Source organism: Dermacentor andersoni, chromosome 10 (genome assembly GCF_023375885.2).
Source record: "Dermacentor andersoni chromosome 10, qqDerAnde1_hic_scaffold, whole genome shotgun sequence".
Classification (NCBI taxonomy): Eukaryota; Metazoa; Arthropoda; class Arachnida; order Ixodida; family Ixodidae; genus Dermacentor; species Dermacentor andersoni.
Window position 1 is genome coordinate 91,671,088 of NC_092823.1, and position 24,681 is coordinate 91,695,768.

The 24,681-nt window shown below is 45.5% G+C and overlaps 1 protein-coding gene across 1 annotated transcript; it reads left to right on the plus strand.

The window, feature by feature from the left end:
• Positions 1–6,046: 6,046 nt before the first annotated feature.
• LOC126544302 (uncharacterized) lies at positions 6,047–18,316 on the plus strand. The gene is made up of 4 exons (XM_055062521.1): positions 6,047–6,357; positions 8,107–8,122; positions 9,219–9,512; positions 15,680–18,316. The coding sequence occupies exons 1-4, from the start codon at positions 6,265–6,267 to the stop codon at positions 15,841–15,843; spliced, it is 567 nt and encodes a 188-aa protein (XP_054918496.1). The 5' UTR covers positions 6,047–6,264; the 3' UTR covers positions 15,844–18,316.
• The last annotated feature ends 6,365 nt before the right edge of the window (positions 18,317–24,681 follow it).

The following is a 24,681-nucleotide window of genomic DNA, read 5'->3' on the forward strand; positions in this document are numbered from 1 at the left end:
GTTGATGCGATCAGAGTCGCCACAAGCTTCGCTCGTCTGATGATCAAACGTTGATTGCGTTTTGTTTCCGGCATTGTGCTCACACCCAACCAAAACTAATGTGCCAAAAAAAGAAGGTGTAAGTGACATAATGGAGTCGCATGCCATTAAACTGCGCAACGAAAGCGCTGTTCTGAGCATAGAGGGAAGGGAGCATATGCTGGGGTTCGTCCACTAGAAAGTGTCAGTTTTTAATAGACCACTGATGGTATGTTTTAACTGCTTCTGTTAGCCCACAGGAATTACCCCATGAAAGGTAGAGGTAGAAGTTTTTGCTCCACGGCGTAACTGCCTGGAGTTATCATTGAGATATGAAAATTGCTGCTGTTGTAAATAAATTAATTTGGCCGTTGAGATCTCAGAGAATGTTTGAGCAAGACAGACACCACTGTTGCTAAACGTGTCTGCAATGTGCCTTTGCATGGACTCAACTTAGTATTCACACCTGAGCTGTTAATCGCAGTGGCGTGGACAAATTGGAGAAAGATTTCAGTAAGAAGGAACCTTACAACCCAGTGGCTCCACCCAGTACGATTTGTTCAGATAAAGTTTAACGAATCACGGAATTTTATTTTTCTCTGCATGAGTATTTTTCTACTGCGGTTTCTTCTAACACTATACTGCGCGATGTCAGATATTTTCAAACGCATGGGCTATGCATAGCCAAACGATGCTTGCAACGTCCCGCTTTGGAAGGTAATTAAATTTGCAAGCCCAATAAATCATGAATTCTCGTCATCTTAACACTCGCGGCGGCTGTCTTTAATGTAGGTGCGTCGTCTGATTTCTCTTCATGGTTTTTCTGCTGGTCACTAAAGAAGCAAGCTTGCTCTGTTACAGACTACGTCTGAAACGTGCAAGTCGTTGCAATGCGACGCTGTTGCCAGAGCAAAATCACTTCAATATTTGCACAAAGTATCGTAGTGGCGGGTCTGACGTCTAAATGTGAGACCTAAATATCGCATTTGATAAGGTGCCTTTAGATCGGGCGTCTTCTCCTGAATACGGTTGAAAACATATACATCAATACGTAACAGTTTATTAACTTATACTATGCAATATTGTTTGCTGTAAAGGCGCTCAGTCTCCAAATAAGAACACACGACATCTTGCTAATCGACAAGTCCGCGCAAGGGAAATCCTTCGTGTAGTTTTCTTTCTGTATTAGCTGCAACATACGAAAATGTATGGTCCCTTACGTATGTTTAAACTATTGGCATTTCAACAAGGGTACATGCGATTTGCATAATAGGCAGTTTTAAAATAGCGTTTGGAACCAAACGTAAGCGCTTTCCGTGCATAAAGAAATAACGTTGTCATCACTGCTTGTTCTCCGAACGTTATTTGGTTTCTCTGGTTTACGTGCACTGTGATAACATACGTTATTTGGTGAGTTTAGCGTTCGTATGTTTACATACACAAATAAAAATAGTGTTACCGAGCGGGAGCCATGGGTGGCAGCCATGGCTCCCGCTTCAGCAGGAATCCTCGTCATGGCTACGCTCTGGCTCTCACTGGCCGCCAGTGACTATTGTAATGAGCTTTCGCTTCCTCTGAACTCACCTGAAGCGTTACTAGTGGGCGCATGGCGGCTCCAATTTCTGTCATCATACGGCGATTCCAGCGTCCGTATGCCTAAACGAGAAGCCTCTACTTGACAACATCAGGACAGTTTGTTACGAATATCCTTAGCTTAGATGCGTTTGTACAGGCTCTTTTCATGCTTGCAAACCGCGTTCCCAGGACATTACCGGTTAAACCCTCTGGAAGACAAGTTAGAATAGCCTAAAAGTTAATAGAACCCTCCAGATGGCACCAGTTTTGCTGCATAGTTGCAGTGGTTGACAAGTGAATTTAATTGTCAAGCCAAACAAACAAAAAAAAAAACCACCCGCCGTGGTTGCTCAGTGGCTATGGTGTTAGGCTGCTGAGTACGAGGTCGCGGGATCAAATCCCGGCCCCGGCGGCCGCATTTCGATGGGGGCGAAATGCGAAAACACCCGTGTACTTAGATTTAGGTGCACGTTAAAGAACCCCAGGTGGTCAAAATTTCCGGAGTCCTCCACTACGGCGTGCCTCATAATCAGAAAGTGGTTTTGGCACGTAAAACCCCATAATTTAATTTTAAACAAAAAAAAAAAACCCATACATAAGCTCGACGCACGGCGCACGCCCTTTATATCTGAAAGCATCAAGAATATGGGCCTACACTACATTATTCGACAAAATACTTCCTTTTTCTTGGCTAACAAGATTGTCGAAAACGGCTGACCGGAAGTTCTCTGGGGTCCTAAATGTACTGCTACTAACTCGCGGATGCAAATGGTCCCTCCCCAAGGAGAGCATATAGAGAAACTCTAAACGGCTTCCTTGCGTGTGCGTTCCCGCACGTTAAGCTAAAGGTCTTGAAGGGACGCGCACCATAACAACCCACAAAGGTGCTTGCGTTGAGTGCACATAAGGCAAAAGACTCTATTCTAAAACTGTCTGTTGTCAGTATAACCAAACGGGAACGCAAACGTAATGAACATATCAGCGGACGTGGCACTATCAGGTGCCTCGTGCGCAATATCTTCAAGACGATGCAGTCTATTATACCACTCAGTGTTCGCTTTCTATGCTAACGCGTCTCGTTCGGCCTATGTGTGGAAACTCAGGTTCTCCATTGAGCTGTGAATTTGGGCCGGCTATACCCCCCCATGTATCTCGCGATTCAAGTTGCAACTCGCACTGGGACGTTGCATTGGCACCATCGTCACAGAATGTCTAACGTAACTTTTGTATCACGTGGGCGCATAATATTGATAGCTACCTGTATCAAAATATTGAACTGAAAAGAATTTCGTGTAATGTAATTATTGAAGATATTCCTTAGAGATAAAAAAAAGATGGCTGTATCACACGGCGCTCGAAGCGCCTGGCAAATGTAGCCGCGAAGCGCTCCCCTTGACACAAAATCTGCAGTTTATTGCAGATTTTATTGCCAAGACTAAAGGGAAGCCGAAGCTCCACGTTTCAAACAAACATGTGCATGTTGCACGAAACAGTAATAACACCGTGTAGCGCTCATAATGAGAGAGCGGTGTATGCCGGCACAGAGCCCTGCTAGTTATCACACAACACGACCCCATATAGAAAGAAATTCAACAAGAGTGCACACTCATACAGAGCCTAGCAACTGATTGCCTGTAGTGCTCCAAGCCGCCGACATTTACACCTTAACCACACTTCCGGTTTCGGTTCTGGCCGTGCGCTTTGAACGCTAACTGGACGCTAACTGAACGCTAACTGGAACGCGTTACGACTGCTGCGCTAATCGGCGCGGCCTTTTATTATTTTTTTGCCTGTACTGCTTAATCACACGCGATCTTGGTGCAGAATTGTTTTATCATTAGGCAAAAATGATTCCGAACGCTCTTTACAAGCCTTCATCGAATATGTGCCACGTGCAATTTTATAAAGGCGAAAGACGCCTTCTAAAACGAGGAAACGCTTATATTGCTGAATATAAATGCCCGTTCCCGGCTTTTTATGCATTCATCCAGCGTTGTGGCACCATGTAAGCAGCAGTAGTTCCCGTACGAAGCTCCACCAGACGAGGGCAGCTGAAAAAATTACAAGCATGCATCATTTTCGTATTAACGTCTTATAGGAATAATACGTGTAGAGGCGAAACGTGCGAAAGTGGCGAATGGGCGGCATTTCAAACAAAAGCAGTTGGCTTTTATGTCTATGACGTAGAAAATAGGCGACCCATCGCAAGATATACCGTACATATCACGAAAACATCCCATTTCCAAGCATTCCCCCATTCCCGGGCCTTATTTCCTGCACTTTAAGAGCACAAATGCGCTGGCGACTGCGCGTTTATAGAAGAACTCGGCTTCAACCTGACGCGATAGTACGCTATACGTATACACAGGGTTCGCAACAACAGAGGCTTTCAACCAGATAATCCTAACGCTCGCAGAATTCCTTCTGCTCGCACTCAAGAAAATGCGTGGGGGCAAAGTCTGCTTCAGTCGTTCAGAAGACAGAATTTTCGAGTTACAAGTTCCTGGTGTTTGAGGTGCTTGCCGTTATATTTTGCGCGTTCTGCCGGCGCAAGCAACACATTGCCGTGTTATCACTCTTGGCAATCGCTCGTCGCGTTTTCGACGAGCGTGAGTACCGAAAGACCGTACATGTTGTTGCGGGGCCATAAAAATTGTCGCAAACTTGTCCCACTAAGATTTAGAAGACGACAAACTAACTGCGTCACGCACAAGGCCGAGCTGATTTTCGCTAAGTACGTCACAACGCCAAGCGCGGCGAGCCTGCCTCAAAAGTATTCCAAAAGTAACTAAATTATTTGCAATAATTCTCGGGGTCAGAAAAGCCCTCACGAACTTGTCCCAGTAAGTTTCTGTACACGCTAAACTAAGTACGTCACACGGCCGAACTGCTTTTCGGTAACTGCGTCACAATACCAGGCGCGGCGAGCGCGCTCAAAAAACAATCGAAATTAGCCATAGTAATGTGGGACTCACAGAAAGCGTTGCAAACATCTCCCAGAACGAGTTATTGATTCAACTGCGTCAAGACGTTGAGCTGTTTTTTGTCAACTACGTCGCAAGCTAGGTTCCGTGCCGTAAGCCTAATTGCTACAAATGTGTCGCAGGCTGTCGAACAAAATTTCTCTTCTTGCTTTAGTCCAAGAGTTATGTGGTGTCGTGTTGAAGTGCAGAAGCAACGCAAGAATACGCCGGGAGCCCAACAAACCAGGCTAAATAAAAAAAAAAGAATAGACAGACAGGTCATGAACAGGCCAACGCTCACATGCGCAGCCGGCCCCGCTCGCTTCGGCTGCGTGTATGACGCATGACGCATGCACCTGGCGTGTCAATGGCCTGTCGCTACGTAACGCAAGAAAAGTAATGCATCTGTCACACGGCATGTGTATTGTCATTCACAGCAAATGACATTCGTACCGAATGTCATTGCGGTCTTGCGTGCTTGCCTACACGGGTATTCAAAAGGGCATTTGCAATTCATGGCGATGTTTATCACCACACAGGCAATCGGTCATCGACATGTATAATTTCAGGTTGCGCTTCGCCCTGCGCGAACCGGTGAGGTGGTCTTCCCATGCACACTTCCAACAGCGCGTGCGACTCGTCACCGGTCCAGCGCGCTTTTCGCTTCTCATTATCCGCGGACGAAGCTGCAGAGTTGGCTTCCGCGGTTAGTAGATAGGCTTTAGCGCGGCACCACTTTGAAAACAATATGAAGAAATGAAAAAAAAAATGCAGGCGAGCTTTTGTAAACACGGCCAACAAAAGGGTCTAGCGCACAGTCGGAGACTGGGAATAAGAATATAGCTGCACAAACTTAAACTATCGTGCTGTATGTCGTAAAATTATGAAAAAGTTCATAGTTGCAAATATAGCAGCCTTTGCTCTGATTACATTTCGTTTTTACTTGGCGATTTCGTAAGTTTTTACCTAGCCCCTGTCGTCGAGATCACTTAAGCCGCGCTTTCCGGGGATCGGGAAACTTATTCAATGGGTGAATGCCATTCGCGGTGAATGTCATTCACTGTGCCTGTGTAGAAGCAACAAAAATGGAATTCGCACGTAATCTCGTTCGCTGCGAATGACATTACATGTGCCGTGTGACAGGGTTATCAGTCGCAAAGTATAACTTAATTTATACGCAGATATTTTTAGTTTTGCCGGGAAAGAACAAAACAAATAAAACAATGCCTGCAAACATCATTTTACATTCTTTTTTTTTCCATGCTTGCGGCAGCAAACTGTCGACATTAGTGCTACCGCGACGTATTTCGTGTTGTCACTTTCCGCCGAGTGTCCTCTCCTGTTGAATTTCTTTCTCTATGACGACTCGTCGCATTGAAGTACCGATCGCAGCGCCACCACTGAAAAACATCGGCGAGTTTATTTTCTTCCGTTCGCGCGGCGATTAGATAGCGTTAAGGAAGAAAAAGCAGCAATAAACGGTAGCGGCGGCTGTATTTTCCGGGCCGTTCGCTGCGCAAGACATGAGCAAGGCCCTCGTCACACGCACGTGTGACGATCGTCGGCGGATATGTAAAAACAACCGACACTAGCGCGCGCGCTGTTCGTCGCGCCAAGATTGGTCGTTGCGGCGACTCGAGCTCTCCAGTCGGGACAAAGGAGCCGCACAGCTACCGCGTTTCTCTGTGTACTGAGCTCTTGCTTGGCCATGGCAGCTTTTTGGCGGGACACTGCGAAACGACGATGGACTGCGAAAAGTGTCATTGTGACTGCACTGGTTGCGTTTGCTAGAACTTCGAAAGTGAGTTGCTACTTTGTTTGTTTTGCTTATACTGGTAATAGTTTGACAGGGACAAACGAGCTAACCAGATGTTTTCCTCCTCAAAATATCAAGCTAATCTAAACAGTGACGTGAAGTTATTGATCAAATTGAGCAACGTGAGATTAACGTAGGTAGGAAACATCACGAAACCAGGCTAGCTTTATATTACTGAGTCATGTATATAATTGTTATCATGACATGCTGTCTACTGTTAAGCAGCTATTGGTTTCGCACCAACTGTTCTCGAGTTATTCCGTAGTTAGGAATCGCGAACGAGTAGTGGCCATGGATCTCATAACTTAATTTACTTAGTGTATGCGAGAATAACTGCCAAAGGGTCCGTACTGGGCCCGTTCCCCTTTTACTATTTCAGTCAATGACTTTCGCCACATTCTTTTTTAAATTTCGTAAGCTAACTGATGTAAGTCGATGATAATTTTATGATAATAATGGTAGCATCATCAAAGAGGTAGAACAGGCGCACGTAGAACTATCTAAAATGTTTCAATAGTTTACACAGAAAAATGTTACTTAAGAATAAAATAAGCCAATGAGCAAACACGCAATGTTTATTCGATGGTCAAAACCGTCACTTGTGGGAATATCACAGTGTACATTAGCCAATATCCACTTGGAAGCACTGAGTCACATAGTTATGTCGGTGATATTCTTCACAACTACTTATATTGGCAATGACATTTAGAAAGTATTTGGTGAAAAGTTTGCATCTGGCTATTACCGCATGAGGAAGATTGTGACAAGACAGGAAACAAAACATGCCTTCCGTAGGCCTTTGTGTTGCACGCCTTTCTTCTAAAGCACAGGCCATTGCTGTTAAAAAAAACATTTTATGCAATTTCTTCTGATAATAAGTGATGCTTTCTGGCACGGCAACGCACGTTAAAGCGGCGTCAAGTACATAGTACAGCCAGGTGCATCTGTGCTTTTGAGTGCGATGAACTGCATTCGGAAAGTCAAGTCTTCATATGCGGTGATTATGATCTGTACAACGACTGTCTTTTTTTATGTAAATCTTCGCCGATTGGAAGCCAGTTGCGGTGCCACTTTGAACGAAAATATCTCACTAATCATTGATTGAGGAGATATATCCGGGGTCATTGCGAAAACTAACAACGTATATTTTTTTAACATTTGCTGTGCAACATAAAGCAATATTATTCATTGATGGGGATTACTCGAAGACGTGGGCTTTATTTTGAATTACGTTCCACCCATTACGGTGCGAAAATTCATTGTTGTTTCACCTAATCTGCTAAAGAGCGCCGTTTTCGGCACTCAAATACGAATGTAACCGCAACACTAGTTCTCTTTATCACACACACTGGATTGAATATATCTAAATTGTGGTGCCATGTTCAGAATTTGTTTCTAGTAGATACGGCTTATGACACAACTTGTTAAAATTCGCAAGTTGAAATAAGTACCGTAGAATAATTAGCTGAACACTTCTAGAGTTAATCGTATTATCTATTTCATTATGCATTTCGATTTCTCGTGAAAGTAATGTTCCCCTCCTTAAGTAACCTAGCTGAATGAATACAATTGTGCTACGCAGAAAAAAGTTATAAAAAATGAAACTGCCTTCACAAGAATACATGGCGTAACGAAGTTTTAGACTGATAATTTGTTCAGCTGCAGTCGGCAGCGGTTCGCCTCCTTCAGTCCGGATAAAAACCAGTTTTTTCTTTTCTTTTATACCACTTCCAGATTGAAGCTCGGGCTGGTAAGTAAATTTTTCCCAATTTTGTCGCCTATTCATTTTACTTGTGTTTCGTAGGAGGAATTTTTTAAGCATTAGACGCATTCTTCTTTCGCGACAGGATGTGTATAATAACCCGTCAAGCTATTGTAATTTTGCTTTTTCTCGGCTCTACCAGCATCTTAGATGATGAATAAATGTTTGATTTGGTTTGATACCAAAGATAAATAATTATTTGAGCATGTGCAGTACACGTTACGCACTACAAAAAGCCTTCAAATAAAATGTACCTACAAAGCGATATTATCAATCTGTTACGATGGCCCGCCATTCGCTTTTGGAACTTCCTTCAGTAGCCATGATATTTAATTTCCCAACTGATCGTGGTTTCAGCTTATGCTACCTTATTCGAGTAGACTCGGCCGAAATGGTGTACACATGGCGGCAGCGCTGGACGCGTCAATTTCTTGAGCAGTCTATGACCATAGCTAGTAAAACCGCTCAATAAGATTTTACTCGCGTTTACTTCTACAGGCAGTAAATTTCGGGCAGAATTCCCAATAATTCTCACTCGTTAGTGACATTTGTTATTGCCGGGCTGTCTTTACTGACAAAATGTCCAGCATCAGGATTAGGTAATATTTGCTCTTACAAACAATTCAAGCGTCAGAGGCTTTTGTGCTCACGACACCGAGTACGAGATTTTTTCTCCCAGCGCTGAAATATTCCAATTCTTTCGAATCCCATGATCCATAAACGTTGACAGCTGAGTTCCATATCTAGCAAGAATGGCCGAAGGTCGGATTCTTCTGCGTACTCCTGCGAGTTGTTCAACCTCCAGCCGTAGAGGCTCCCTAAACAGTTATGTTAAAATCGAAGAAAAATAAAACAAGCCGATTGGCCTTTAGGGCAAGCCGTTCTGTACGTCTAACATTATACTAAGCACCGCGCTAGACTGAAAACCACGAAACCCCCTCCGCATCTGCCGCCTACATCACTCGGTCCGGTACTGTTTTAAGCACTGCCTGTACGACGTGAAACCGGGCATGAATATAACCTGTATTCGCGGCCTCATGCATTGCCTTTGTCCGCATCTGAGCATTGGGGGTCTGGCACGCAGCACCGGGAGATTTCAACCTCTGGGGCATCGCCACTGGGGCTAGGTCGGTTGAAGTGGTCGTCTTCGTACCAGAGGAGAAGAATGGTCTGCTGGATTCATGCTACGGCACGCTGTCGGGTCCAGACCAAGAACGACACTTCAGTTGCGATGACCACGGAGGGAAGTCATCCACGGTCACGTTGAAGGGGCTCGAACCGGCGACAGAGTACAACTGCACCGTCACATTCGTCAACGAGCTGGACGACTGTGACGAAGCAGCCACAACAAAGTCTATCGTAATAAAGACGCAGGCTGGTGAGTGTGCTGCAGCCAGGCTCCGTTATTCGTGTAACTTGCATCCGCCTAACCTATGCGGCGTGTTTAATTTCTATTTTGTTTTCACTCAAACCACCGTTTCTAAAAGTAAGCCTGCAAATGTTACACAAATTACGTCAGAGCCGAATAATTATCTGCCCAGACGGGCAATTTTTTTTGCAAGAGTATCCATTGCAGTTGAATTAACAACAAACTAATTGCATTTAGTAATTTAGTAAGTATGGACTTTCTTATACTTGCCCTTATTTATACTCTAAAATTGAAGGGATTTACTATCGAAGTCCAAGTCCGAGTTTCCAGAGTTCAGAAATGGCTATTCAGAGCGAAATAAGTGGCGTCGAAATATTCGCCTAAATTACGTCATTGCGCACCAGGCACCACGAAACGCGGGTCTCTGTCCAACCGCTCTGTGACGTAAATGCTTGGTGCAAGAGGTTATTCCCGTCACACATTTCCTTCTTTCCACGATCTTAGTACGATTGGCACTTGGCGCAACTCTAGATCAGACGCGTAGTCAGCTCAGCAACAAGGGTGGGACGGACCGTGTATCGGGCCACATGGCCAAGCTTCATTTTACGCCGTCCAACTACGTCACAGAGCTTAGACCTTTAGCTGCACTTCGCACTGCTGCGTGCATGATCAGGTAAATTTAACAAATAATTCCGCCGTAATAGTTTCAGTTTGCATGATAGCTTTAAAAGGTAGAAACACGAACCTGACTTTTATTAAAATTTCTTTCAACTCTCCGATACGAACCTGGGTCGCAAACCTAACTGAGAGAGAGAGGGAGAAAGATATCTGGAAAACAGGGATCTTAACCCGTCAAGAGTCAGGCTGGCTGCATACACTGGGGGTGGGGAGCAACTGAGACGTTAAATATTTTAAATACTCTAATTAAGAAATGAATTGCTTTGGTGTTTTGGGGAAATGGTGTCCGTCTAGGCAGATAAATAATCAGTAGTGACACGTTTCAGGTAAGATTTGCGAGCATTCTTTTTATTTTTCTAGGCTTTCGAAGTAAGAAAAGAGCACTGTGAAATGCGTGATGCAAAATAATATTTTCAAGTCTTTAATTCCTATATATTATTGACGCAAATGTTCTCTGGTAGCCTAATTGTGCTCAATTTACCTAATTTCGCTCAATTAACCTTTTCGTGCTCTAATAGATATATAAAACCCTTCGACCAGAGATATGCTTCAACGCGCAGTCCATATAGCAAGCATGTCGGGGTAAAGCAGCGATTCACTTTCGATTCTTCTCGGCTTTCTGTCAATGGTCGGGATTTCGCTGCGTCCATGTCGGTGGGCCGTAAACGGTCCAAGATATGAAATGAATAGAATCTAGGAAAAGGCGCTTCTTGCGTGTAGCAACTAAGCAACAATTGACGTACTTAATTTTAATTTTACAAAAATCAGCACTGAGGACAGAACACATCTTCTCTTACACATTGTTGGAGAGTGTATACATCAAAAAGACATACATATTTGCTGCTCAAATACTTGGAAGTAGAAATGAAATTGCACTGCAATATCGTGCTATCTCACTGAGCGGCTCTAATGGGTTTGGGAGTAAGCATTCACATTAAATGCGTTTATTCTTAAATTGTACCTCCGGACAAAGGCAGTATACCTTGAGTGTCCACAAGAATAAGCACTATCAGTGAAACAAATAAATGACTTACTAGCCAACTGTATACTTACGTAATTACCCGTTTGTTAGAAACGAGCGACATGTGTTTGTACTTGCAAGTTCAAAGTAGTCATTATAGATTCTGTACTGTGCCTAAAAAGTGCGCCAAGTCCCATGAGTTGGCTGTCAAAGAAGACACGCGATATGCTTCCGGGCAAGTCGCGCCTTAGAGCTTCGGCTTGGCATACCATGGCCGATGGCTAACGATTGTGTGCACGTGAAGCAAACAAGATCGGCATATCCGCACACAAGCGCAAAGCGACAAAGCGAATAAAAACTGTTTACCGGAGCGAGCTATCAGGTGGTGCGGTTATTTTTTCTGGTGTCACTCCTGTGCGGAATTTCCACCCACTTGGGCATACAGCCAGAACAAATGTGTACCCTATTTTCCGGACAATAGTGCGCAGACAATAGAAGCATGAAAGGAATTTTGCAGGATGTGGACGATCCATGGGCGCGGACTATACCTGGTTTGTTTTCTTAAGAGCTGATGCGCGCTTGAAGATAACGAGATCAGGCTGCGCCTGGGAATGTTTGTCGTAATAAATCACCATATCAAAATTAGTTCAGTAAAGTTCGTTGTTGCGCACGAGCAATATTTCCGACTCATCTTGACAGCTCGGATATTCTTAGGACATACCAAATATGCGCTGTAATATCTAAAATACTATGGAAAGAAGAATGATGGGTGTAACTTTAAGGGAAAAGAGCAGATTGGGTGAAGGAACAAACTCCAGTTAATGACATCTTAGTGGAAGTCAAGAAAAAGAAATGGGCATGGGCAGGACATGTAATGAGGAGGCAAGATAACCAGTGGCCATTAAGGGTTACGGACTGGATTCCAAGAGAAGGGAAGCGTAGCAGGGGCCGGCAGGAAGTTAGGTGGGCGGAGGAGATTATAAGTTTGCAGGGACAACATGGTCACAATTACCACATGACCGGGGTAGTCGGAGAAGTATGGGAGAGGCCTTTGCCCAGCAGTAGGCGTAGCCACGATGATGATTATGATGATGAGGATGATGATCTGAAATACTGTGACAGTATGCCAGCGAGTGCTGCACCTACGCGGCATTTTCAAGTTCAGCGTAGTCGGAAATGCGCACCAGCTAATCATTTTGAAGGCAATGAAACACCGAGCAGTCGTTCGTCGAATACGACGTGCTTAACTTGTCTTAGTTCTGGGAGACCTGACGAGAATGATTTTGATGTATTTGTCGAATACGACGTGCTTAACTTGTCTTAGTTCTGGGAGACCTGACGTGAGTAATTTTGATGTATTTTAGTATTGACCCTTAAATTTAGTCCAACATAGGAGTCAACGTTTTACAGATTAACAATAAAATGTTTGTTTACCTACTGTTTACTGGATTAATAAATAACAAAGCAGGCACTTCTCTCGAATTTCATCCTTACAGACTATACACAGGATACGAACTATCAAGAAAATCTTTTTAATTTAAGCACAAATTGGCCCATGTGGTCTAAACTGCGGGAGCAGACGTTATTCTGGAAAATACGGCACTCGTATATTGAACTCTTCTTAACATCTGTAAGCACATAGTAGCAGAACGTAATTGTCAACTACTTTTGTTCATTTACCGGCTGTGACTAATGGTTAATTTTTGTATTTCTCTTAACAAATTCTCTCTCATTTATTGGTAAGTTTACCTATCTTGCTCAGCCAGACAGGGCGACATTTTTTAAGCATTCTAAATACTGCAAGGTCTACTTACTTTTTCGAGATATATATCATCCAAGCATTGCTGTACTCTGAATGATAACTGCAAAACTTCCACTTCATATACCAAGCAACATTCTCGCAATTGGTAAGGCGGGCACGAGAATTCCCGCCTAAGCTGCACCTCCCGTTTCAGTAGCGAACTGCAGTAGGGTCATTCACGATGGGGTAACTTGCATACATCTACGCCTGTAATGGCATACTCTGGGCCCAGATCAATGCCGTAGCTCCTCCGATTCCAGCGGTGCGTCTGACCGCACCTCGACGCGTGGCAGCTGTTTTTTGCTGGAGCCAGAGACCTTGAATTCCCTACTTCATTTTGTTGAAGCAAGGTGTGACACTGGTCTAGCTGGCTGTTTATGACGCTGTGGATAGCACGACCGACAGACAAAGACGTAAATGAAACGTCGATGGCAAGCACTGACTACCAACTGAACTTTAATACAAAAGAACACACACGTATATACACCCCCGTACACGCGATCGCAGCCAGAAGTTCCCATGCATAATGGCTAAACAAAAAGTTGTGTTGGGAACTAAAAGCACAAGCTAAAACGGCACGCCGCGTCGTACGGCTTAATTACCGCTATAAAATTCAGCGACAACATTTAGCGCAGAAATAAATGCACAGAACGTCGTAACCATACGTGCGCGATTTTTGAACTCGACATCCTTGAATTCTGGATTTTGCAGGTTCTCATGAAACATAAGATTGTGTCGCCTCTCGAAAACTTTATTTACCTATTGTCACGGCGCTCATATGATAAACGATTTTGCGATGAGCAGAACGAGAACAAGGTAAAAGCGGGAGCCAACGTTTCGAGAAGTGGACTTGTCTTTTTGAAGGCGACATATGCTTTCCTCGGCACAAACCATATGTCACCTTGAAAAAGATAAGTCCACTTGTTGAAACGTCGGCTCGCGCTTTTATCTTGTTTTCGATTTGCTCATCGTCTTGAATTTCCATTTCCCACCACCTCCCCGTGTTTTCCCACGATTTCGAAATTCTCTTTTATTCTAGGTTCAGACTAATCAACCCGTTCTACCTAGTAGTTTTAATATGTAAAAGGAGTACCGCTCCCTCAAGACCCGAGTGCACATCATTACCATAGATGTAAAAATTATTGTGTGCTAGTTTAATTTTAAAAAATATTTTAAATTTAGTTCATGATTGAATTGCCCGTATAAATATTTATATTAATGCAAAGTGTTTTCCAGCTACCCAGCGCCGTTGTCAGAGGCCACACTTTTGAATCATGAAGATGACTCAGGAGAAGAAATTATGAAATTTATTCGAGCTCGCAGAGAGCATTTTATTTATTTCTTGACCTAGTGGAGAGGTCGCGACCCGAAAGCGTCGGCCAGCAGGTCCCAATCTGGTCTGAGCACTCATCGACTTTCCCAGCTAGCTACTGTGTTGAGGTGACTCCCTTGGGGCGGTGCACGGCAACAGTCACGACAAGTTCTAAAAACACATCGGAACCCATAACCCATCTAGAATGGGAACCATTCACGTCCAACTCCATTCACCTAGTGTACTCTTTCAATAAGATAAAGTGGAAACAGTTAAGGACATCTAATTCAAAACGACTTTCATTACTCTTAGAGAATAATTCTGAGCACCTGTGACACCAGTGCATAGATGGGCTCCTGCTAGGCAAATGTGATTTTATGCACAAAAAGGACAACCTTGTCAACCCGTGTCGAGGGTGCCTAAATGCGTACAAATGAAAATTATTTGAAAGATTCCTATGCAGTTGGCCTACATTTCCTTTTGGCGCATGTAGCCTTTAGGTTGCTTGTATTTCCTTGAAATATTTTTGAGGTATTTGCCTTTTTGCACATGCTGCGCAATGTGTCTCAAGAAATGGGTGGCCACTGAGGCGGTCAATTTCAAATGCAGGAGGGCTAGAAGCGGAATGTGCCTGCGTTCCTGTCCATAGCCGCACTTAAATATAACCTGTCTCGCTATTTTGCACAGACTCACTGACCTCCAATAAATCTTGTGCCCGGCTAGACTCGCGAAATAGGCATCTATGCTGCATACAGAGTGTGGCACGAATGGCCTACGAAGCTTGCCACAGTGTCTGGTTAGCATAGAAGCCAGGCAATGCTGTGGTCACTGGAAAATACATGACTTGACTCCCTGGCAAGGAAACTTGTCTCCTACCCGTGCGACACTCGGACACGTGCCTGACGACCCCATCGACCGGGACACTGTCCTGGTGAAGGCGAATGTGACTTAACTGGACATGCTCCGAAACCTTCTCCCATAGAAAGAGAGAGAAATATTTATTAAGAGGAAATGTGGAGAGCTGCGCCGGAGGAACGTGTTTCTGGCCTGCTACTCCTTAGCGACGTAAAGGGGAAGGAGAGAAACAGGAAAGTAGAGGAGGTTGATGAGTGGTGATAGAAAATACTACGTGATAAGCACCAGTCCGATAAGTAAAGCTGCATCCCAGACAAACCTATTCGTCTGCCGAGGAGGTTCACCCGTGCCACAGCTACGCGCCAGCGACTCGTCATCAGGCACTCCGTGCTCACACCAAACCGCCACGTCAGTGTTGAGAACTGGGAATGGGGCACTTGCAGCTTCTATCCTGGAGGTCATCTGCTGCATCAGCAGGTGATTTCCAGGACAGGAGTGTTACGTACTCGCAATGTTTACTTTTTACTGGTATGTTTCACAACATTACTTTTAATGTTTTTTTTTCTCAGAACCGACGGAACCAGATCCAAGCTGCACCACTAGGCCCAACCAAGCTGAAGCCGCTGCTGGCATGGTTTTTTTACCGACGCCTAAAGTGGTCATTCTCTCCATGTCTTCACTTGTCGTTCTGTTGCAGCGACACTTCAACAACTATTGTATGAACCGCGGTTGAGATTGAACAGCCGTTTCAGAAATACCCACCCAATATAGGTTGAAAACTAAGCAAATTACGCACAATGGGTGTGCAAGACGCTCAAGAAGGTAACATATGTGATTCATTTTGTTACAAAATAAGTGGCCTACAGTATAATCAGTACTTGTTTTTTGTATTTGTTTCTATGGCGTTGAAGGTGTCCCACCTGCGGAGTCGTCAGTGGATGCAGAGAAAGCATATTTCACGTGTTTGCTTAATTTATGATTGCTAGGAGGTACAGGAAAAGATGTGTAGCGCTGTCACCTTCTCTTCATAGGTTGTGCTGAGGCAGCTCAGGAACAAGCTTGTTTCAGTAACTTTACACTGGACTCGTTGCGTTACGTATGTGAAACATGCACTAGCGCAATCTACAATAAAAAGAGAAATGGAACCGAGGAAGGATTTTAGCTAGCACGCGTCTAGCGTTTTCAATTACCGACAATGACTGAGTGCGTACGTGCAAGATTTTTGTTCTTTAATTTGCTAATTTCTTCGCGAATCCGCATGAATACATAATTAAAATCGTCCTTGGGATTCCGATCTGAATTGTAACTCTAATTAGCAGCGCCACCATTCTTTGGAAATATTTGGTGACGGTAATGCGATCAGCAGACATTCTTATGATAGATATAAGTTATCTTTTATGTACTAAATGGATTATATGAACAATAATTGCATGCCCGTGCCATATCCTTATCACATCCACAAATCGGGGAACCTTAAGGACACATCATCAGATGCGCGAATTGGAAATTTTGTTGCCAGCCGCCGCGACAAATGATACCAGGACAAATATTTATTGTTGTATTTACTGCATCCCAATTGAACCACGGTAGCTAACTTCACCACCTCTATTTTCCTGGCTGCAACTTTGTCGCAATGGCAATACATCAAGCGGGCGCGCATGACTCAGGAGAGTCAGTAATGGATACGGTGCAATCACTTCAATACATTAAAGGCTACATGTCTCTTGTGCCCATTTTGCCGACACATTCTGAGGTAGGGGCCACAAAGGGGAACATGTAGATGGGACATACGCAGTGGCGAGAGGAGCAGTGTAATGTCAAAAGGGAAAGCCTGGGAGGTAAGCCATCCTGAAAAGGGTAGGCTGAGATGAGAAGAGAGAAGTGTCTAGTTTGCACACACACAATCAACAAATCATCGCTGAATCATTCACAAGCAGTAATATGAGCTTGCGAAATTAAGGAAAGGAGGCCGCGCTTTTGTGGCTTCGTGCATAGCAAACAAACGAGGCCATGGTCCCAATACATTCTGTTATGTGAAAGGCCTGTCATCTAAGCGCCATAAAATTGTCCGACGAGAAATTGTTTATTTTTGTATGTTGAACACTCACACAGAAGAGTTTCGATCGTTTCTTCTACACTCCTCGCGCGTCAATTAGCACTTTACGTGATTCCAATAAGGAATGAATAGGCAGTCATGGAGAGAGAGAGAGAAAAACTTTATTTGGTTCCTTCAAGGATTTAGCGTCTCGAGGTCTCGGTCGTCTTGGGCGCCGGTGACTTGGAGCCTCTTCCGGCAAGGGTGGGCCCCTATTCCAGGGCTCCACTGAGCCTAGCTACCTCACTAGCGTGCTGCACTAAGGCCCTTTGGGCCGTGAGCTCGCAGCTGGTAAGCCGACTCTCCCATTGCTCCGCACTCGGGTTATTGTGTTGGTGGAATGATTTATTGTGTTTACATTCCCATGTGACATGATATAGTGTGGGAGTGGCGCCGCACCATGGGCAGGTGTCTCTGTATTGGGTTGGGTACATTTTGTTTAGAATGTATAAATTTCGGAAGGAGTTTGTCTGCAATCTGCGCCAACTCGTTGCTTCCTCCTTCGTTAGAGCTTTGTGCGGTGGGGGATATTTGGCTCTCGTCCCTCTGTATAAGTTTAAGATTTCTGTGTAACCTCCCTCGCAAGCGTGTGGGTGATACTCCGGGGCGCGCGACTGCATGGAAGAAACACTTAGTCGCCGTTGGCACGGTAACGTTCCTCCCGTCCACTAAAACTGTCTAAAAGTTGTAATCTCATACGTGCGTCTTTTGCAATCAAGTGCTAGTTGGTGAACTCTCGTGTATTACATTTTCTTAGAGGTTTAATATGGGCAAGATTGCTAGGTACCACGCTACATCCGTTCTCGACAATGGTGTCGACGTGCGCTCACACTTCCCATGTGCCTCGCTGGCAGTCTTGTCGGTTCTTTCAATGCCAATAATGTTGCACTTCTTATGAAGCCACTGAAATTCTATATCGTGGCCTTTGTCCGCTGCTCGATGGTAGTGTTATTGTATCCCTACCGCCAATTGTTCGTGTGGACCACGATACGGAGCAATTAAGAGCGATTGCAGGACTGCCTTTAAATCGCAGAATTTAGCGCAGTTATTGGGTCACTGTTGATGTAAATAAAGCACTGCTCTACAGAGCATGACATGTTGGAACCCTCTTTATGTTGTGATGTGGCTAATCTTCAACTTCTTGAAGATTGACTCCGACGAAATAACTACCACGCTGTCCTTAAAGCAGGAGCAATCTGTACAAATGTGAACTCCATTGAAAGTTGGGATCATGTACTAGGTGTGCAGTGGCTTGATTCAGAGTACAAGTCGGGAAGACGGACTTCTTTCCAACTCATGGAATGGAGAGACACACTTGGAATTTCCAGAGACACCACAAAGGATACAGTGATCTTCCAGCAGGTTTGAACTCAGATGGAAGAGAGGAATGGCAGGAGACTACAATGGGTCGGAGATGTGACCTCTGGTCTACTTTCCGAAAAGAAGCAAGGCGTTGAGACCTGAGTCGGGAAAGACGTCAGAGATCAGTTATAAGTTTTTTGTTTGGCTGCAAACCACGTGGCACAAGTTGTCCACTCAGCAAATCAGCAGTCGGCAAACAGCTAATGGCACAAGCCAGTAGACAACATAAGGCACTGGGTAAAAGAGGTTATATATAAACCAATAAACCGGAAGGTGGGTAAATTTCCCAAGAAATGCTAATCGCCATATTACGCTGTCACATTCTAATTTTCCAATCGGTCTTTGTACTTCTAACGCAAGTACGTATTAGGTTTCTGTGATCATGCGTAACTCTTGGCGAATAGTTGAAATATTACAGTATTATTTGGTTGAAAGTGATTAATAGTTATGTAATATCCGCACTTCTTTGCGAGGGTTACTTGACAGTAAGAGCAATAAATCTAAAATATGCTGCTATCTCGCACTGCAGACGCCAAGTTCATTGGCAGAAAACGAAGGTAGGTCACGGCGGCCATAACTTGAACATCACCTATTTACAGAGCCGCTTGAAGACACAGCGACAATGCTCGGGAAGATCTATGCGTTACACCTAATAGCCACAGTGGCTGACCCAGCACTTTTGCAGCTTCCGTAGACGCTATGCCACCAGTTTTCCTTCGATGAGCAAAACGAGAACAAGGTGAAAGCAGGGGAGCCAAAGTTTCGACAACTGGACTTGTCTTCTTCAAGGCGACATACGCTTTGCTCGCCACATTATATATAGGTGGTGTTCTTCTGAAGGCGAAAGGGTGTATATGTTGCCTTGAAGAAGACAAGTCCACTTGTCGAAACGTTGACTCCTGCTTTCACCTTGTTGTCGTTTTGCTCATCGTCTTGAATTTTCATCTCTCGCCTTCCCCATGTTTTCCCCAGTAATCATTCTAGTAATTATTGTAAAAAAATGAAGTTATGGGGTTTTACGTGCCAAAACCACTTTCTGATTATGAGGCAGGCCGTAGTGGAGGACTCCGACGATATCGACCACCTGGGGTTCTTTAACGTGCACTAAATTTAAGCACACGGGTGTTTTCGCATTTCGCCCCCATCGAAATGCGGCCGCCATGGCCGCGGTTCGATTACGCGACCTCGTGCTCAGCAGCCCAACACCATAGCCACTGAGCAACCACGGCGGGTGGTAATTATTGTAGGAAACTGCTAACAACAAGACGTGACAAAGTGTAATGCTGCACTTGATCACTTATAATGCGCAGCAGGAAGAGCGCTCCCGCAGAAATGCAGACTGGAGATCATTGGCACACACATGGTCAGGGGGTAGTGGTGAAATGGTTTGTGGCAGACGAAGTTTACCACACTGACAGCACTGCCCATCTCGCATGAATACCAGCTAACGCTACGGTCGCCGACAACCAAATGACCAAGTCTCATGCAGGAAACTTCTTTCCTGCCCTCGAGCACAGTTCCCTGACAACCGTTACTAATCGATACTGTCTAGGTGGATGAGGAGGCGCTTCAACGGGCCACACTCAGCCGACTTTCTCCAGAAAATTCCTAGAGTTCGCCCGTGTTGAAGGCAAGCGCGTGCAATGCGTTGTAGCGGACACCAGCCTGCCGCACCAGGAATTGCGCGTTCAGACCTGGAAGTCAGTCCCCTGCCGCTGCTGTCCTGAAAGCCAGCTGTGAGATCCCCTGTACGTGTCCTGAGACGGCTCAGAGCTCATTAAACACCGCCGATGGACAATATGTTATTTATGATTGTTCGTTTATTTGTATAGTGTTGCAGGCATTTCACTATGGTCAAAGAAAAATACTTTTTCGGGGGTGAAGAAGTCAAATATATATATATAAGTGGTTATAAGGTACCAACAAGATTAGGCGTAGGGCCAACTAGTACAATAACATAAGAAACCAGCAATATACTCGTAATTGAAGTACTTCAGCTAATTCAGACCTTCTTCCTTACGTCGAGGCCGCGGAACTCGAACTCCTGGCGCCTTTCTACTGGTCAACCCGAGAGACCGTGCTTTGTATACCAGTGGTTACTCCTTTCTTCAAGCGAAGCAAAAATGATGGGCAACCTTAAACCAGCCACCTCCATTTTCCTTTACCCCGCTTTGATAAGTCGACTTCCAGAGGGTGGAGACCGCAATAATATAAATAAATCTTTTAATAACTACTTCATTTATCACGATAGCGAAGGCGTAGAAGTGACGTCTCCGAACCGTCACAAGGGAGCCACAGAAATTGACATTGTTGGCGTATCAACAACGCGCTAACGTAGACCATTGTCCCTCGACACGATTTTCACATGCCGCCGACAGAAGACATCGCAGGTGAAGGCGACGAAGGGACTACTTCGGTTTTTGAAAGAGACGGGATTGGACAAGCGGCTGTGACAGTGATATCACGTACAATGCCAGATTGATGGACTCTAACGGACGATGTGTGTGTGCTGTGCTATGTGCTCTCTCTCTCTCTCCCTTCCCCATCTTTCATCGCCCCCATCCCTCTCCCATGTGTAGGGTAGCAAGCCGGTTACGCTAAACTGGTTAACCTCCCTGCCTTTCCTTCTCCACTTTTTCCTTCCTTCCTTCCTTCCTTGGTGAGTGCGTAGATATCTTGTAGTGTGGAGAAGACGAAGAAGTGGCTCTTGTGTGGAACCCCGTTTTCTACTGTTCTCATTTTGCGAGTATTTTTGCGTGTTTTCGGGAGGCGCCGCTTCCGAGACCTTCGGCGATGGAAGCGGAGTCAGCTAGACGTCCAGAGGAGACCGACGTCACAGCGTCGAGCGCTCCGAGGAAGCGCAATCATCTGATGAGCGACACAGGCAGCGAGGACACCCTGCTGTACTACTCTGCTTCAGAAGAAGATCTGTCGGATGACGGTGACTACTTGACAGTTGTGAGGCAAAAAGGAAAGAGGAGAATCGTCACTGCCTCCTCGTCTTCAACAAGGACGACGGCGGCAGCAAAGGCCCATGACACGGCTCATACCATCCTCTTCTTACCCGTGACGCCGACCGACAACCTGAATCGGCTAAACAGGCAAGCCGTATCTGTAACACTAGAGGCTGTTGTTCCAAATGAGATCACGGATGTGAGAGTTAACACCCGTAAGAACATTCTCGCGGTTGATGTCAAGAACAGAGCAGCATTGGATATCTTGAGTACAGTGAAAATGCTGGGCAAGATAAATGTTCGCACCATAATACCACAGGACAGCAATACTATATCAGGTGTGATTTATGATGTCGATGAGTCAATCGACGACAACGATCTGCCTATTTTGGTCAAACCCGCCACAGCAGACGTTCCTATTATTGAAATCCGTCGCCTAGGAGATTCACGCTGTGTGAGGATAACTTTCAAGGGAGGTAGCTTGCCGTCCCACGTGAAAGTTGGATTTTTTCGTCATCCAGTGCGGCCGTTCGTTCCAAGACCACTTCAGTGTCGTAATTGTTTGAAGATCGGGCATGTCAGTGGCATATGCAAAAATTCGACCGTGTGCGCGAGATGTTCTGAGCAGCACAGTGCAGATGCTTGCCGTGCGACTCACTTCAAATGTGCCAATTGCTCCGGTCCCCATGAAGCATCGTCGAAAGACTGCCCGAGACACAAGACAGAGCGGAAAGTCCTCAAACAAATGGTGAGAGACAACTCAACTCACAGAGCGGCCGCCGCCAAAGTACGACGGCGTAGTGTCCGCCGTCGCCGTAGACGATCCTCGTCTACTAGAAATGCTGATACCGTCGCAAGACAGCCGATACTTCCTGAGGCTGGTGCTCCCAAGGCGCTCACCCACACTAACAACACGGTGTCTGATGACGCAGTGAATACCTCTACTGCAAACGACTGGCCTGCACTTCCGACATTAAGTCCTCCAGCCCAACAGAGGTCGACGGTGGACTACCGACGAACCAATGAGGGCACAGATCACGTGCGAGGTCAAGACAAGCAAGTCATCGCCATAATAAGATCTCTAATGAATGTCATTCGCGTGTTGTTAAACGACATGCAGACGCCATCTGCTCGAGGTGCACTACAAGTGCTGGACGGCCTGGATCCGGTTCTTGCGAGCCTCGAGTAGCAAGCACAATGGCTCTACCGCATCAGCCGTTCTTCAGACAAGTCAAGGAAGCATCTATTATGCAATGGAATGCCCGTGGCCTGAAATCCCGCAGTGATTTTCGCCATTACGTTTTCACCAATCGATTCCCCATTGTTGTCGTCTGTGAACCGAAGCTACAGATACCCGTCCGGATCTCAGGCTATGGACCTCATGTGTCATCGACTTGTACTGACATTAGCAAAGTGACCATCTACATACGGTGTGAATTGACTTATGTTGTTCATCCAGTGCGGCCACATGACACTAATCAGTATGTGTGTTTGACCGTGAAACAACAAAACCTTGCGTTTACTTTAGTGGGCGCTTACCTTTCTCCATCAAGTCGTTTTGATAGGCAGAGACTGAGTGACATTATAGATGCGACACCTGGTCTATGGATTGTTGTTGGGGACTTCAACGCGCATCATTCACTTTGGGGAAGCTACAAGATAAATTCGAAAGGAAGAAACCTCGTGTCCTTTGCTTGCGACCATGAACTTTGTTGTCTAAATGATGGCAGTCCCACGTTTCTGCGCGGCCGGACATACAGTAGTTGTTTAGACTTATCATTTGTTTCGCGATGCCTCACTCGCTGCGTCCATTGGTTCCCAGATATAGAAACCCACGGAAGCGACCACATTCCTACCTACCTGCAGATAAAAGGCCTCACCAAATCCGTTCCATCAAATTTTAAACAAACAATAGATTGGCCCGTGTTAAAATCCCTTATGGAAGACGCATGCCACGAAGGCACTTCGTCCACACTAGAATTTGAGATCGCCAAGGCTATGCAGGATGCTATTCGCTCATTTCGGCCATTAGAAAAATACACAGATTTTGATTCGGAAATACAGAGCCTCCGTGCAATCCGCCGGCGAGCGGAGCGACGGTACCGACGGACTAAATCACTCTACGACCTTAGAGAGGCCAGACGCATTCAAAAGAAAATTCAGCGTCGTCTTGCTGTACTGCACAATCAACGCTGGAAGTCGTTTTGTGAGTCTCTCGACCCACGTAAACCTCTGTCGGTTGTCTGGAGAACAATCCGTGGTCTTCGAACAGCTCCTCAACAGCGTCGTCCATTTAAGTCTCTAGCCCTACATCAAGGACGCCGAGAAGTCGAGGTGGCCGAAGATTACTGCGCAAGGATCGCGGGTCCGGCGCTCACGTATTCACCTTGCGCACCTATTCCCATTGTGCCCCCTTGCTCCCGGGATCCTCGTATGGACGCTGCTTTCTCCATCGAAGAACTGGAGGCCGCACTTGCTGGTTGCAGGCGATCTTCGTCACCAGGACACGATGGCATCACATACTCTGCGCTTGTAAACCTTGGTCAAGAGGCCAGAGATGCCCTTCTTGGCCTATACAACGCATCATGGCGTGACGGCTTGGTCCCTACAACGTGGAAATCCAGCCGGCTTGTTCCACTCCTCAAGGCTGGCAAATCCCCGTTGGAATTGTCATCTTACCGTTCAATAGCACTGGCCAGCTGTGTCGGCAAGGTAATGGAAAGAATGATACTTGCACGGCTAGAATGGTACTTGGAATTCTACCGCGTCTATCCAGAGGTAATGGCTGGTTTTCGACGTGGCCGCTCGTCAATAGATAGCGTTATCGACCTGGTAACATACGTACAACACCAGAAACATCTGAAACGAATCACTGCGGCCCTATTCCTTGATGTTAAAGGTGCGTACGACAATGTAGATCATCAGGCAATTCTGGACGCCTTAGAAGCTGTAGGGATTGGTGGACGCACCTTTCGCTGGATATGCAACTATTTGCATGGAAGATCTTTCTTTATTTTGACTGAAGACGGACCAACGCCATCTAGCTATACCAGTCGTGGTGTACCGCAAGGCGGAGTCCTCAGCCCTACCCTTTTCAACCTGGTGCTCGTTGGTCTCGCTGATTCGTTACCGCAAACTGTACAGCTCTCCGTATATGCAG